At 43.9% G+C, this 15,983-nt stretch overlaps 1 protein-coding gene across 12 annotated transcripts in view; it reads right to left on the reverse strand.

Moving 5' to 3' along the window:
* Window positions 1-6,710, reverse strand: part of MLLT10 (MLLT10 histone lysine methyltransferase DOT1L cofactor) — a 198,777-nt gene extending 192,067 nt beyond the window's left edge. For 5 of the 12 annotated variants that reach the window (XM_012767338.3, XM_012767330.3, XM_012767323.3 and 2 more), the window contains exons 1-3: window positions 6,284-6,387; window positions 5,992-6,151; window positions 1,604-1,683 (exon numbers count right to left, since the gene is read on the reverse strand). In XM_012767338.3, coding sequence (XP_012622792.1) covers window positions 1,604-1,683; window positions 5,992-6,151 — 240 coding nt within the window. In that variant the 5' untranslated portion in view covers window positions 6,284-6,387. The other 7 variants (XM_012767340.3, XM_075997677.1, XM_075997676.1 and 4 more) reach the window with 6 other exon arrangements.
* Between the last annotated feature and the right edge of the window lie 9,273 nt (window positions 6,711-15,983).

The raw sequence follows: 15,983 nt of genomic DNA on the forward strand, positions 1-15,983 counted from the left end.
CAGTGGCATGATCATAGCTCCCTGCAGCCTCAAAGTCCTGGGTTCAAGTGATCCTCTTGCCTCAGTCTCTTGAGTGGCTGGGACTACAGGCTCATGCCACCATGACCAGCTGCCTTTTTTTTGTAGAGACAGGGTCTCACTATGTTATTCAGGCTGGTCCTAAACTCCTGGCTTCAAGCAATCCTCCTGCCTAGGTCTCCCAAAGCACTAAGATTATAGGTATGAGCCACCTAACCTGTTCTACCTCTGCTTTAAAACTTTTAATGGTGCCCACATCCCACCAAATGAATGGAAATCAAACATGCCCCCTAATATACCTTTTAAGATAACTACCTTATTCACCTTGACACCTTAACCATATCCTTGGAGAGAATAAAGGAATAAAAACAGCAAACAAATGGCATTTTAGGCAAATGATGCTGACATTCCACCATTCTCCATCTCTTTATCCTCTCTGTCTTGATACCCACATTCCCATTTCCTTATGTTTTTTGGCCTTTAATCTACTGTAACACCCCCTAGAACAGCCTCATCTCACTGTCAGTGATTATTACTAACACATTAAACCATACATTCCTTTGCTTGGTGACCTATGCACCCCAAATCATAACAAGCCACAAGGATAAAAAAGTCAAAGAGTAGATCTATACATATTTCATCAAGTCCTAAAATTTTTATGACTGATTCCATCCTCCATTTACTACAACCCATTATGCTAATGCTAGAATAGCTGTAATTCCTCTACAGTACATTCTGACAATCAAAACGTATTGACAGAACTATAAAAACAATGCTCTAAAACTCATAATACCATATAGGCTACTTGGTCATATTTTTACTGATCAAAAAGGTTCTGCTTTTGCTATATGCCCAGGTAGAAGAGTTGAAATGTTTGTTTTCTGCCTTCTATCAAATTCTATAATCCACACCAAAAGAAAACAAATAGTAATACTTTAGTATGACTAATGAAGATTAAATCTATTTCTGATATTTCTGGAAGTTCAACTGGAAAAAAATGCTTTTGGCTACAAACAATAAACATACCTCCCTCATTCTTACAGGAGGTTTACAAAAGTTCAGAAAGTAGGTAGCCAGCCAAGTAAAAAAGGAAGCTTTCTGTTGTTTGCTAAAGGGACTGTCTGAAAACAGTCAGTGTTCAAAGTTAAACTATACGCATGCAGATGTAGTAAAAACAATATGATAGTCGCTTAAATTCTTGTTGTTTTTTTTCCCATATAACAAAACCTAGCAGAATCATCGACATAACTGCCTTATGTGTCTACTGCCATATTTTAAGTATAATGAGCCAATGCAACCTTAAACCACTTCAGGCTTTCTTGATTTTGTAACTACAGTTAATAAAGCCCAAATATGACTTTGTGTCTTTATGTGTTCAAAGTATCCACCAACATATAGTTATTTGGCTCAATTTGTTTTTCAGATTTTACAAAATCTGTTTGAAACTCCAAGTCAATATTTGGCCCAAATTCTTTAAGTTATAGTATTTGAACAAAAGACTAACAACCTTTCAAACTGCAACGTGAGTGCAGCATCCTAAGCTACTCACTAAAGTAGTTTAATGTTTCTGATAAACAGTCCTTACCACTCTGGCTGCTCTCTCCTGAGATTCACATTTCCTGCAAAACCATGGTCCAGTGGGTACTTGAACAATGCCATAGCAAGCTGTTGGGAAATAAAATGTTTTAAAATGTTAAAATTAGAAGAATTATGGAAAATCAAATACCCTTCACAGAGGCCTATGAAACCATCTCTCAAACTATTCAACTAAATTATCTGCCTTACAGAAAATTAAATATTTTATATCCCATTTACCATATATATAGCCTATTTAACTAAAAAGTAAAAAAAAATTTTTTTGAGACAAAGTCTCAGTCTGTTGTCCGGGCTAGAGTGCCGTGGCAATCAGCCTAGCTCACAGCAACCTCAAACTCCTGGGCTAAAGCAACCCCTCCTGCCACAGCCTCCCAAGTAGCTGGGACTACAGACATGTGCCACCATGCCCAGCTAATTTTTTTTATGTATGTATTTTTAGTTGTCCAGCTAATTTCTATTTTTTTTTTTAGTAGAGACAGGGTCTCGCTCTTGCTAAGGCTGGTCTGGAACTCCTGAGCTCAAACTTGATCCGCCTGCCTCAGCCTCCCAGAGTGCTAGGATACAGGCTTGAGCCACCACATCTAGCCAGAAAGTAAATATTTTATTTTTTATTTTTTTGAGACAGAGTCTCACTTTGTTTCCCAGGCTAGAGTGAGTGCCGTGGCGTCAGCCTAGCTCACAGCAACCTCAAACTCCTGGGCTCAAGAGATCCTATTGCCTCAGCCTCCCGAGTAGCTGGGACTACAGGCGTGTGCCACCATGCCTGGCTAATTTTTTCTATATATATTAGTTGGCCAGTTAATTTCTTTCTATTTTTAGTAGAGATGGGGTCGCGCTCTTGCTCAGGCTGGTTTCGAACTCCTGACCCTGACCAATCCACCCACCTCAGCCTCCCAGAGTGCTAGGATTTCAGGCGTGAGCTACGGCGCCCGGCCTCAAAAAGTAAAAATTTTAAATGCAACTCTTCCATGCTATTTCAGCTAAATTTCATGTTAGAAATGTTAATTATTTTTTTCCTCTTATGATAGGAAGAATATTATGTAAAATTTAACATATAAAGAAATTCATTATTTCACTCCCATATCCCTCAATTTAAATAGAAAACATTCTAGGTAAGTTTAATGAAAATATTTCCAAATCATCCTTCAAAAGGAGCAACAGATACTGTGGAAAAGAAAACAAAACGTAATGTTAAAAGTGAAATGCTTCCATTTATATAAAATGTCCAGAATATGCAAATCCACAGGGACAGAAAGTAGATTATTTAGGGTGGGAGAGTTGGGAAGAAATGATGAGTGACTGCTAATGGTTCTTGCTGGGGTGATGAAAAGGATCTAAAATTGACTGTGGTAATGGTTGCACAACTATGTGAATATGCTAAAAATCACTGAATTATATCCTTCAAATGCATGAATTGCAAGGTATGTGAATTATATCTCAATAAAGCTGTTGAAAAAACAGAAAAATGCACATTCCTGAATATATAATGCCAATGCTTCCAACAATTGATCTGAGTATATAAAACATCTAATTCACAACCTAGTTGTTTAAAAACTGGATTTATTATTTATTTATTTATTTTGAGAAAGGGTCTCGCTCTGTCGCCCAGGATAGAGTGCAGTGGTGTCATCATAGCTCACTGTAACCTCCAACTCCTAGATGCAAGCGATCCTCCTACCTCAGCCTCTCAAGTAGCTGGGACTACAGGTATACACCACCATACCCAGCTAATTATTTTCCTTTTTTTTTTAAGAGACAGGGTCTTGCTATGTTGCCCAGGCTGGTTTCAAATTCCTGGCCTAAAACAATCCTCCCACCTCAGCTTTCCCAGTAGCTGGGATTATAGGCATGAGCCACTTCATCTGGCTCCTAAAATTTGGTTTTTAATATTTAATTAGCTCAAAATTGAAAATTTTCTAAACATTTAAAACCACTAATATCCAAATTTAAATCCTTACAAGCTCAGTGGAAACTTAAAAATGTCTTAAATATTGGGAAGCACTTAAAGAACATAAAATGAGCAAAACTTTTTTAAAACTCCAGAAGCTGAACTTCTAATCCCTTTTAAATGCTTGTAAATACATATAGGTAAAACTGTTCTATCTACCAAAACACACAGCATCATTGTCCAAAAACTTATATTTTTTATTCAGATTTACTTCTAGACAGGAAAATGTATTTTTTTTTTAAGAGACAGTATCACTCTGCTGCCTAGGCATGCAGTAGCTCAATCATATGCAACCTCAAAATCCTGGACTCAATCAATGCTCCTGCCTCAACCTCAGAAGTAACTGGGACTACAGATGTGTGCCACCACACCCAGCTAATTTTTCTTATTTTTTGTAGAGACAGGGTCTTACTACATTGCCCAGGCTGGTCTCAAACTCCTGGCCTCAGCCAGGTGAGGTGGCTCACGCCTGTAATCCTAGCACTCTGGTAGGCCGAGGCAAGAGGATCCCTCAACGTCAGGAGTTCGAAACCAGCCTGAGCAAGAGTGAGACCCTGTCTCTACTAAAAATAGAAATTAATTGGCCAACTAAAAATATATATAGAAAAAATTAGCCGGGGGTGGTGGCTCGTGCCTGTAGTTCCAGCTACCGGGGAGGCTGAGGCAGAAGGATCGCTTTAGCCCAGGAGTTTGAGGTTGCTGTGAGCTAGGCTGACACCACGGCAATGTAGCCCGGGCAACAAAGTGAGACTGTCTTAAAAAAAGAAAAAAACAACTCCTGGCCTCAAGGAATCCTTCCACCTCAGACTCCCAAAATGCCGAAGTGTTGGGAACACAAGCATGAGCCACAGCACCCAGCCAAAATTAAAGATTTAAATGCAGCCGGGCATGGTGGCGCGTGCCTGTAGTCCCAGCTACTCAGGAGGCTGAGGCAGGAGGATCGCTTGAGCCCAGGAGTTTGAGGTTGCTGTGAGCTAGGCTGACGCCACGGCACTCACTCTAGCCTGGGCAACAAAGCAAGACTCTGTCTCAAGAAAAAAAAAAAAAGATTTAAATGAACATTTTCTATACTGGGAGATGACTTATCAAAATTAACAATTTATCATTCAATTACTAAGAAATACTCCCCAAAATGGCAACAAACAACGTAATAGAAATATATCAGTTCTATGACCTAGCATCTAATTTTAACACACACTGTTTTCACTCCTTAAAAAAGTAAAGTATGCAACTTTGCTCTTCTTTAACAGACTCTGGGAATAACCCCATTCTGAGGTTAATTCCCTATCTTAGAACCATCACCACTGCATCCAAGTCTCCCTTCCCAGCTGTGACACTGCAGTCTTCTAAGAATGTACTTTGGCACCTTGTGTTCAGATTTCCCCCTCTGTCCTTTGGTGGTGTTCCTTCCACGACACACTACTAAACAACATCTGCATCACTCAATGACAGATTCAAAAATGGGAACGGAGACAGGATGGCAGTAAATAAACAGGGAGCCACCAAAAAATGACCTCAATCGTTTCAGCCTCATCAACGCCTTACCACATGAAATGGAAAAAGTCAGAAACTTCAATGGCCATAAAAGTATCTTACTTGTGTCCTCGGCCCTTCGGTACAACACTCACCCAGTGTAAATACCCAGAAATAAACTAAGAGGATCCCCAAGTCACTTGGGGACACCACCACCTCCTCCTCTCTGTGGTGGCCTAGGCCGGGGAGGTGGCCTGACGCAGCCAGCAAGAGCCTTCTCCACCAGCCCCGGCGGCTCGGCCCAGACACTCCAGCATCAGCACGACTGACCTCCGCGGTCTTCTCCGCAGGAAGCTCCCCGGCGGCGGTGGCAGCAGGGTCCCCGCCAGAAAGCTCAGGGTGCAGCAGAGCCCGCCTTCCCTCCCTAACCCAAAGAGGCCCGGCGGGGCCCCCCTTCGCCCCCGCGCCCCTCCCCGGCGCAGAGTGGCGTTCCCGAGTCTGTCTCCATGCCACAGGAAGTCTCCAGACACACTGCGGCAGACAGGAGCAGGCGGGGGAGGGGAGGGGTCCCCACGCTCCCACCCCCGCCCCCGCCCGGACCCCGAGAGGGGCGCGCGCTCGCCCACCCCTACCCGACCCTGGGGCGCAGGCCGCGCCCCGCACCGCCGCCGCCCCGGGTAGCCTGCAGACCCCGGCCCGGGCGCAGGCGGCGGCCAAATGACACTTGAGAGAGTGAGAGAAGAATCACATGACAGGCCCGGCCACACGCACTTTCTCCCACATGCACGGCCCACACCCCCTCCGCCCCGCGGCGGACCCTCCGAGTCCCTCCCGCGGCGCGGCGCGGGGCGGGGCGGGGCGGGGGAGGGGCGGGGGCTGGCAGTTGCTGCCAAGGTGGGGGAGCGGTGACGGTTGGGCGCAGGCCGGTCCGGCCCGGCGGGCGGTTGGGTGTTTACCTTGATGCACCGCGACGCTGCAGCCGTGCCCGTCGCAATAAACCAGCGGGTTCTCGGCCCAGCCTCTCTCGTCTGAGCAAACGCAACAGCCTCCAATCATCTCCTTCATACTATGGGAGACCTCGTCCTCCAGTGACACGGGCCGGTCGCTAGAGACCATCTAAGAGGGAGTTGGGGGGACCATTAAAAAACACATGCAAGCCAATTAGTGCTCCCCCCGCACAGCCCCCGCGCCCCGCTCCCGCCCGGCGCCCCGCACCCCGCCCCGCCCGCCGCTCGGCCGCTCGCTCACTCGGGCTTTGCCGCTCAGTCACTCACGTTCCGCACAGGAGTCAGGAGCCATGTCCTTGCTGACTCCCCCCACCTCCCCTCCACCGCCTCCTCCGCCTCCGCCTCCTCGTCGTCTTCCCTCCCCACCTCCACCCGGCCGCTAGCGCGGGCGGCCGGAGAGGGCACACATAATCAAGTAGGCCTCCGCACAGGCGCACTGGGAGGGCTCCCGCTGGGCCGGGGGCAGCGAGGGAGGGGACGGGGGCTGCGCTTCCTCCTCCGAGCGTCACTCGGCGTGCGCGCCCCGCGGCCGGCGTGAGGGAGGAGGCCCCGGAGAGGCGAGGCCTGCGTGCGCGCCGCCGCGGCCGGCCGGCCTCCCCGGCCTACCTCCCAGGCCCTTTCCCCGCCCCCGCGCCGCTCGCCGCCGCCGAGGTGTGCCGGGGTGGGGGCCGGGGGAGCGCGCCGAGGCCGGAACGAGCCAACGGGAGGGCGCGGGGGCGCGCACGCGGGGGCGGGGACGTTGGGGCCGCCCTCTGCGGCGCCGGCCGCGCGGGCTGCGTCTGCGCCTCGGAGAGCGGCCTCGGCGGTGGGGGAGGCGGGCGCCTGGAGCCGCGAGGGGGATTCGTCGGAGTGGCGGGAGGGGACTCCCTAGGAGCTTCGCCCTGCCCCGGGAACCTACCTGGAGGCCCTTTCCTCTAGAGCCGGCCCGTGGGTGACGAGGGCTGGGCGAATGTGCCAGCTCCCATGAAGGGTGTAATGAAGCATGGCTTCCTGCAGTTGGCCGCGCTAACTTCCCAGTGCTGCCGCAGCCTCTCCACCCATTAAATTCACGTCCTGGACTCTTCCCAAAGTTCACCAATGGAAGTGCTACCAGATCTGCCGCCCATTTGTGCACTATATTGGCCCCAGTGGCTACCGAAAGTGCATCCCAGGCTGAAGGTCAAAAGCCTGCGTTAGGGTTATAGAGGGAACAAGTCTACCCTCTGCTTGCTGTGTAGGAGTACAAATGGTTGTTTATCAGGAATTAGCAATATAATGTGATGATCTGAAAGATGCAGTTGTACTACATTAAAAGGATGAAGGAACCCAAGCTCTTGTAATCACCAAAAGATAATTAGCACCATGAGACCGGAGTCCAGTTTCAGTCCTCTGAACTGGCTCTTTTCTCCAAATTTACTCTTGGAAATGTGAGGTCATTTAAAAGTGGCAGAAAGATGAGAGCTCCCACCTCACATACAAATAGAAAACGGATTAGGCCTAACTGAATAGATTAATTAGCTGGATGCTGAGCAGTTTTGAGCTGTAAAATCTTCCACTGTCGCCCTAACCCTTATACATGCATGTAAGCCCGATATTAATTTTAAGCAAAAAATGTCTAATTACAAATTTTATTTGAAATGGGAATTATATATAGATGGTTTAAATGACAAGCACTGTTACAAGGCTAATTCATGGCTTTTGGTTAATACCTTGCAGGTACAAAATGGTTGTTTACCAGGAATTAGCAATATAATGTGATGAAGTGGAAAATGCACTTTTACAATGCTGACAGATGAAGGAACCAAGGGTCTTCTAGTCAGTCACTGAAAGATAATATAATAGTTTAAGCTTTAAAAGCATTCCAGATGTTTTCATAAAGAAAAAAATGGTAGCATGGCTGATTTTTCTATTCAAAGTAATTGCTGGCAATCTAAGAATGATAATAGATATAATGCAAGCATATATAGCAAATATATTCAAATGTTTTAAAAGCTAATTGAGATATATGCAGTAATGAAATCTAAAGCATAAAATAGGGAGAAAATGTACACTAAAAACACAAAAATGAGAATTCTCATTGTGCATTTAGAAAAGGTGACTACTAGATTACAAACTTATGAAATATAAATTCTTTTTTGGGATATGGCAACAATAAATTTCTGAACAAATTATGTTGTTAAAATGTCTTTGAAATTTGTCAAACTAAAATGGCCTTCAAACAAAATTACACTGTTTTGTGTATCTTAACTATATATTTTAACTTTACCCTTATACAAAAGATACCAATTCAATATCTAATTCCTACTCAGAGTCCAACTGTAAGACAATTTTGAGTTAAAATCAATGTGAAACTTCCCAAACACTGCAGCCAAGCCATAATGCACTAAATTATTTAAAAATGCATTTGTTTTATTTTTAATGCATTAGAGTTTAGTTCTTTAGATGGAATTAATTTATATGTAAAGAAAGATAGGTATCTTGCCCTATTCTGTAACACTTAAAAGAAATATAAGTAAACACTTGACATAGCTATTTCCAAAAAACAATTCATCATTTCTAAGATGTTTCTGAAATTTAAAAAATTAGGGAGAATACATTATTTCATAACAGGCCTATAAATAAGTAATAGTATCTGAAGCAGAAATTTTGTTAAAGATGTAGGCATAATGTTGATAAAATATAATTCAAATCATCTAAAACTGATTTTTAACATATTATATATGTCAAGTATGAAAATTATAGGAAAAAACATAATGGGTATAAATAGCTCATTTTCATTTTAACTCATGTACCAGATACCAAACTTTTTCTTATACATCTCAAGTGTATTTAGTATATTTCTATAAAATATTAAGTGAAAAGGAAGAATAGCAGACAGCATAAAAGAATTCAAATATATGTTAATTATTCATTTAGTAAATATTTATTGAATATTTACTGTGTGCCCCAGACTATTTTGGATATAGGGAATATAGGAGTGAGAAAGTTATATTTGTCCTTTGTGAGATACATACAGAATTATATATATAACAATTGGCTGAATATGCTCATTCTAATACCTAGGAATGGATAAAACTTACAATTAAATTACCAAAATTGTTAAAGTTCAAGTAAGTTTTTAACAATACATGGTAAATGTAAAAAAAAAAAAAAAATTACCATAGGCTTTATAGAATAACTTCATAGAAAAGGACAATTTCAATCTTAAAATAATGTTATCCTTTAAATCTGATTCCATATTCTCAAAATATCTTTTGAAAAAGTTATCTAGTATCTGTAGAATAAAACAAAGTCTGTTGTCTCTACTATTATTCACATAACAGCAGCTTACTCAGTACTGTCTCATCTCTCTAAAATAATCATCTGAGGCAAACCACAAAAAACTCAAGTAAAGTATTTTCTGATGTAACCTCTAACCCTATAATAATGGGAAAATATATTTTTGCTCTATGGGTAATATATCTTTTTATAATTTTCTTTATTCCTTAAGCTAGGCACCAAATTGTTGTATTTGCTTTTCCGTAATCATTTACGTAAGTAGATACTATGAAAGAAATATTTAAAACCACATTTGGTTCATAGGTTAGTACAGCTCATATTTATCTCCTTTTTAAATTAAAGTTTTATTTGCCTTCTATTTGTGCATATTATATTTAGTCTATTATAGCCTCGACAATGTTGAGGTACATTTCTATAATGAGTTATAGAAACTGAGGCCAATTTTTATATATATGAGGTATATTTCTCTAATGCTAAAACTAGATACCCATTCCCTAACTCAGATTCTTGACTTGCTCTGAGTGTTTAAAATTCTATATTCCTCTAATACTAAGTTTTTTAAACAAGCAATTAGAATCCATACATCTACTAAACTTCATTGGAAACTACAATCTTCTTTCTAAATAAATCAGTTAGAAAACTCAAAAAGGTAATTTCTTATGATCTGAACAGACTTTCAGATATATCCTCTTTTACATAAAGGAATCTTTGAATAAAATTTTGTTTTGCTCATTTGGTACCCAAGATTTAACCTCTTATGTGAAGTTTATTATGGGCATATATTTATGCTAGTATAATTAAAATACTGAGATATTTCTAAAATTAGTTTTGTTATTTATCTCTCAATAAGTGAGTATTACGTCTTTATAGATGCAAACCCACTCATGGCAGGTGGGCATAGAGTACTATTCAAAATGTCATATAAAGGTATTCTTTTCATTATGTTTTAGATTGAGATTCTGTTAATGACTTTTGCAATTCCATTTAATGAAAAATGTTAATCTTATTAGGTGATTTTTTTTACTCACCATAGCACCTAGCAAGTGCTAGGTGCACGTAGTAGGTCCACAATAAATGTTTGTTTAATGTACTATGTTGGTGTATGAAAGCTAATTGCAGTAAGAACTTTATTCTTCAGAGTAAAGCAAGACTTTACTTTTTAAGTATACTTGAACTAAAATTTCTAAGCAATGATTAACAGAATTTTCTGATATATTGGTTTCTTTAAAGATTTTTAATTGTTGAAATTAATATAGGTGAAGAGTTTTTATTAGGTAGTTTAGAATTATCTATATTTAAATAGCCCTTAAATGTTAACCATCATGTAACTTTTCATGTAAAAGTCATCATTTTATTATAAAACAGGCTCTAAGAATCAATCATAATTAATATTGTTAGATATACTTAATTTTTTGAAAATTTAGTTAGGTAATTCTGAAATTTAAATTGAGTGTACTCTAAATTAAAAATCTTTTTAAGAATCAAGGTCTAATACTTAAAGGGTTTGGTCTGGTGAATCTTATGTTTGGCTTCATAGCTATTCCTTTTGCTATAAAATTGAGATATTAATTGGCTATATTTACATTTTGGGGGTAAAACACCATGTAATTACCAATAGAAAAATACTACCTCTAAGATGCTTTTAGATCTTCCAGGTGTTACATAAACCTCATAACAATTCAGATTTCGACAGGACAGTTTTTTCCACCATGTAACAATACTTAAAGGTGTTATACTTTGCCTTTTCGGATATCATCAATATGGTATAGGGGCAGTAGTGTAAGGTCCATGTTCCCATTTTTCACTGAGACTGAAAATTTGCATCTCTGTTATAATTAAAGTGTGATTAAGGTGAGAAATTGAGGTGTCTGTTTATAAGATACAATAAGATTATCTAAGTGAAAAGATTCTGGACATGGAAAAGAGGAAAATCAGTTTCTGAAATGGAAGAGAACCTTGAAAGAAATGAAATATATCTTGAACTGAAAAAAAAAGAAGAAATAGACTGAATTTCTAAATACTATTAGGACTGAAGGTGGTCACTTTTAAAGATTTAAATGTTTTCCTCTCCAAAAGGGGCCACTGCTTACCAAATCCAGAAACAAGCCCAAGAATATGTTAATTAAGTGCATTGTGTCCCAGAAAGAATGAGGTTGACAAATTCATTTTTTTATTCCTTCAATTAATAAACTGTCTAATACATCTTAAATTTTTCAAATCTATAATGTGTATATTTACCTCTTGAAATTGTACAGTAACAGTGCTAGGGTGAATCTTATGAAGCTTAACATTCCTGGTGAATTAAACACACAAACCTCGGATCACTTTTTTGTCAGTCTTACTTTACTGTGGAGCTTGAGAGCCAGAATGTAGGTAATTTTTATATGGTGGCACTTCACCCCAATTAAAAAAGCAATGATCGCTGGTGCAAGCAGAAGTGGAAAATATGACATAAAATTAAAGAAAGGTATCACAAAGACTAACCAGGAATGCTACACATCCCTCTCCATTCCCACCCCCATTCATGCCCTTTTTTCCGCCCATTTGTTGTTTTTCTCACAAGTATATCATGACTTTTAACAGATTTTTTTAGTTTAAATGAAACAAAAAATATTAGAAACAGTAAGAGATATAAAAAGATTCACCTTCTACTATCAACTACAAAGAGATAAACTTGTAACACTAGTCTAAATATCCAAAGACTTATAAATAAAAAATGTAAATTGATGGGTGGGAACTGGGGGAGGATGCGTGTGGAACGAATGAATAGATTGAAAATACTTAATTTTCAACACCGATTTTTTTTTCTGTTCCAACCTTTCCATAGTTATGCCTCAAATGATTTCTTACATAAGAATTTCTCCCTATACCTCCAAATAACTGAATGATTTCCATGAGGAAATGCAAGTTCAGAAAGAAGACCCGCAAAATGAAAGTGTTAAAATGCAAACATCTATAGCATTTCAAATGCAAAATAACAACCACCACTACGTTTAACTGACTCTTAAGGGGTCTTTTCAAACAGATGCAATTTATGAACATCATCTGTTAACTTCTTTCTTGTAATTCAAAACTCTTGTCAAATGATGTTTTCATGATGACGTGTAAATATAATATTCCATTAGAGATCAATTCTAATTGGTTTTTAAAAATCCACCTAGGGAAACAGTGCTGAATAATACACAGTCTAGTAATGAGTATTTTAGAAGGAATTTCCGCAAAGTCTATTATGAATCTAAGTCAAAATTACTCTCTTGCCCTAGTAAGGTTTGGACCACAGGATTGAAATTATTTCTTCATGAGCTTTCACGCACAATGACTTTGGTCTTGTCTACAAGACTCGAAAGCACTTGTTGGAAATCTTCATTTTTTTAAAACTGTGACGTTTGCCAGAAATATTTTTTTCTCACATGCCTCACAAAGAAAAACAGGCAGAGTTTCGGAGGTGGGCTGCAATTATTTATTTCCAAGACGTGGTTTAAAAGCAAACGTAACGTTTTTCCCTTTTGAAATTCACTGTTACTCTGAAAATGCATTTCACGGTAAGAAAGCAAGCCCGTTTGTGTTAGGGCTAGCTCAGCCCTTCCTTTGGAAACTAGACTTCTCGTGTACAAAGAAGAGCTGGGTAATAACAAATAGGGACAGCGAAACGTGCTTTTCCGAACTCTTTTGAATTCTGACCTTCATTTTCGAATCCATATGTTTACAGAGGTTGCAAACGTCATATAATCTGCTCTAACTTTCCAGATCCAGAATAAAAACTGCCCACGTTTGTCTCTTATCTAGTGATCACTTTGCAGACATATATATATATATGCTGCTTTCCCTTTTCTTTTAATGCGTGAGCTGCAGGCTCGCCCAGCTTCCTTCGATTTCGCGGCACGTTGTAAAGACTGCTTCCTGCGAGGTCTTAGTTGGGAACCCCTTGCTGGCCCGGGCAGATCATAAAACTTGCCGCGGCGACCCGGCCCGAGCCCCGGAGCCTGAGGTGGCACCGGCGGGGGTCGCTCGGCCGCAGGACCCCTCCCTCAACCACCACGCGCCCGCCGAGCGGCAGCGCCGGGGCCGAACAATGGGGGCGGCCGGGCGCGAGGCGCCGGGTCCCGCTTCCTCCGCCGCGCCGGCCGCGCGCCCGGCCCCCGCCCCCCGGGCCCTCCGCGGCCGCGTCGTCGCGCTCGCCCGGCCGCCGCGCCTTCCTCCCGGGCCCGGCCCGGCCCGGCCCGGCCCCCGCCCCGTCGCCCGCCCGGGCCCGGCCGGCCCTCCTGACCCGACTCCGACCCCCGGCGCTCCCTCGCGCCACTCCTGCCTTCGCTGCGGCCGCCTTCCCACTATTTCCTGACCCTATTTTCACAGTTTCCCCCTTTCTTTTCCAAAGTGGCCGAGAAGTCTCGATTCCATCTTAACGTCGATTTGCTGTTTCCCTCCAGAAAAGATTCCTCAGGAAACTCCAAATCTAGAAGGAAATACAGCAAATCCAACACCTTCGACCCTAAAAGACAAGCTCACGCTTAAAAAAAAATTTTTTTTAACACAAGTATGTCGTCTAAATCCGACAAAACAACTATCCCCTCTCTTTTTATTTCCTCCTTTAAATACTGTTATTTTAAACTCTCCATCGAATGCCTTCTGACGGGAGGGCAGAGAATGTGTCCGGCAGCACGCAGCAAATCAGAGGTTTTATCTTACGCCTCCTGGGACGGGGAAAAAAGTGGAACGTGGACGAGGGAGCTTCCAGGGCAGAAAAGCAACACAATTCGCTGGGGACGCCGCCGGGCCGGGCGGGGGGCGCGCGGCGGGGGCGCCCGGGCCCGCGGGCTCCGGGCCCGGGAGCTGGTCGGCGGAGGGGCGGAGGTTTAAGTAGTGGGGGCTGGGAAGGCGGTGGTCGGCGCATGACGATACTTTCGGAGGAAGGAAGAGGCAGCGGTGGAGTTGACTGGGCTTTCTCATCCCCCACCCCCAGGGAAAAAAAGAAAGTTGGAGGGAGGCGGGGAGAATGGCCATCCCCATTTCCTCCCCACGGTTGCGCGGGAGGGCTGGGGCTGCCGCGGGCACAGAGAGGGCGCGGGACGAGGCGGACCAATCGCAGTCAACAGGTCCGGGCCCGGCTGGGCGGCGGGGCCGGGCCGCGGGGAGGCCGGGTCCCCTCCCCTCGGCTCCCCCGCGCTCCCCTCCCCCGCAGGCCCGGCGCGGCAGGGGAGGCCGGGCTCTGCTCTGGGCGCCCCGCCCGGCCGGGCCGCGGCCGCCCCCGCCCCCGCCCGGGCTCTCGCGGTGGGGGTGGGGTGGGGGCGGGGCGGGGGTTCCCCGCCGGAGAATCCTCCCCCGGGGCTGGCGGCGGGGGGGAGGGGATGGAAAGCGGGGAATGGAGGATTAGGAAGGACTCGAGCTCGGCACGAGCGCGGCCCGCGCGGAGGATCCTGGGTAAAAAGTGGCCGCGCGGCACCGGGAGAGCGCGGAGAGGAGCCGGGGTCAGAGGTCAGGGCCCTGGAGCCCCGCGCGCAGAGCCCCCCACGTGAACGCAGCGAGCAGGAGGAACCTTTTTGTTTTCGGCCGCGCCAGCATGCTCCCCTGTTGACCGAGCTGCTTTTCCCGGGCTGCTGGGGAGAGCAGCTCCATCGCGGATCTCCTAACCCCACCCCCTTCCACCATCGCCTCACATCCCAACTCAACCCTTCCTCTCAACTCGCATCCCAGCCCCCCGTACAGGCTAGCAATAACGCAGTAAATTTACTTTAACAACAAGTGGGGGTGGTTGCATTTACTCCTCCCTCTCCTCTCTCCTCCCCCTCCTCTCGCTGCGGCTCTTGACACTACTACAAACCAGGACTATAAACATAAACATGTGTCACTGTAACGGGGCAGGTAATATACGGATTTTGAGGTGGGGTGGGGTGGAGGGGGGCTTGGTCGCCGCTTGGAGGGCAGTAAAAAACCGCGTTTCACGTGCTCGACGGCTTTGGGGGCTCCCCCACACACCGACCCATTTTTGTAATGCCGACGGCACTCGGTCACTGATTCAGCCACACAGACCCACAAAGGCAGACTTGCCCCTAACCGGCGTACCCCAAAGCAAATACATCCAAATGCGAATCCCTGTCCTCTCCCGGCCACCGCTGCCATTCCTTCCATTAGCAAACAGTAGCATCAACACTTCAGTCTCCTTTCCTTTTTAAAAATTAGCTTCCAGATAGCAATAGAGATCATTTTTTCGACCTAAGTAGTACACTGCTCTCTTCCCACAGACCACTACCTACACATCTTGGGTGCAGAAACCCTTTCAAACAGCGAGAAAGGAAATTTAAATGACTGAGTTCGAAATCTGGCATGCAAAGGTTATTTCTTGAGCTTTGCCTCTATGCATTTAGCACAACTTCTGCTGCAAGTTGCTTCGCCAGGCGCGGTGGAGATTCGCCACAGCAAGCCTTTCTTATTATTATTTAGTCTATATTTACACTGCCTCTCAACTTTTTTTCTCATTCTTAGTTCAACAAGCCTAGCAACCACTACTTAAGGTAGAGTAAAGCGAATCCCCTCGCAAGCTTTCTGGCTTCAAACAGAGGGAGATACAGAAAATGTTCAGAAGAAGTGGTTCCCTTTGTTCTTTCATTGTTTCTCTACCAACTGGTGGATACAAGGACAAACACTTACCTTCTCTTCTTTTTGCTCCAAAAACCAGACGTTCCCAT

Source organism: Microcebus murinus, chromosome 25 (genome assembly GCF_040939455.1).
Source record: "Microcebus murinus isolate Inina chromosome 25, M.murinus_Inina_mat1.0, whole genome shotgun sequence".
Lineage (NCBI taxonomy): Eukaryota > Metazoa > Chordata > Mammalia > Primates > Cheirogaleidae > Microcebus > Microcebus murinus.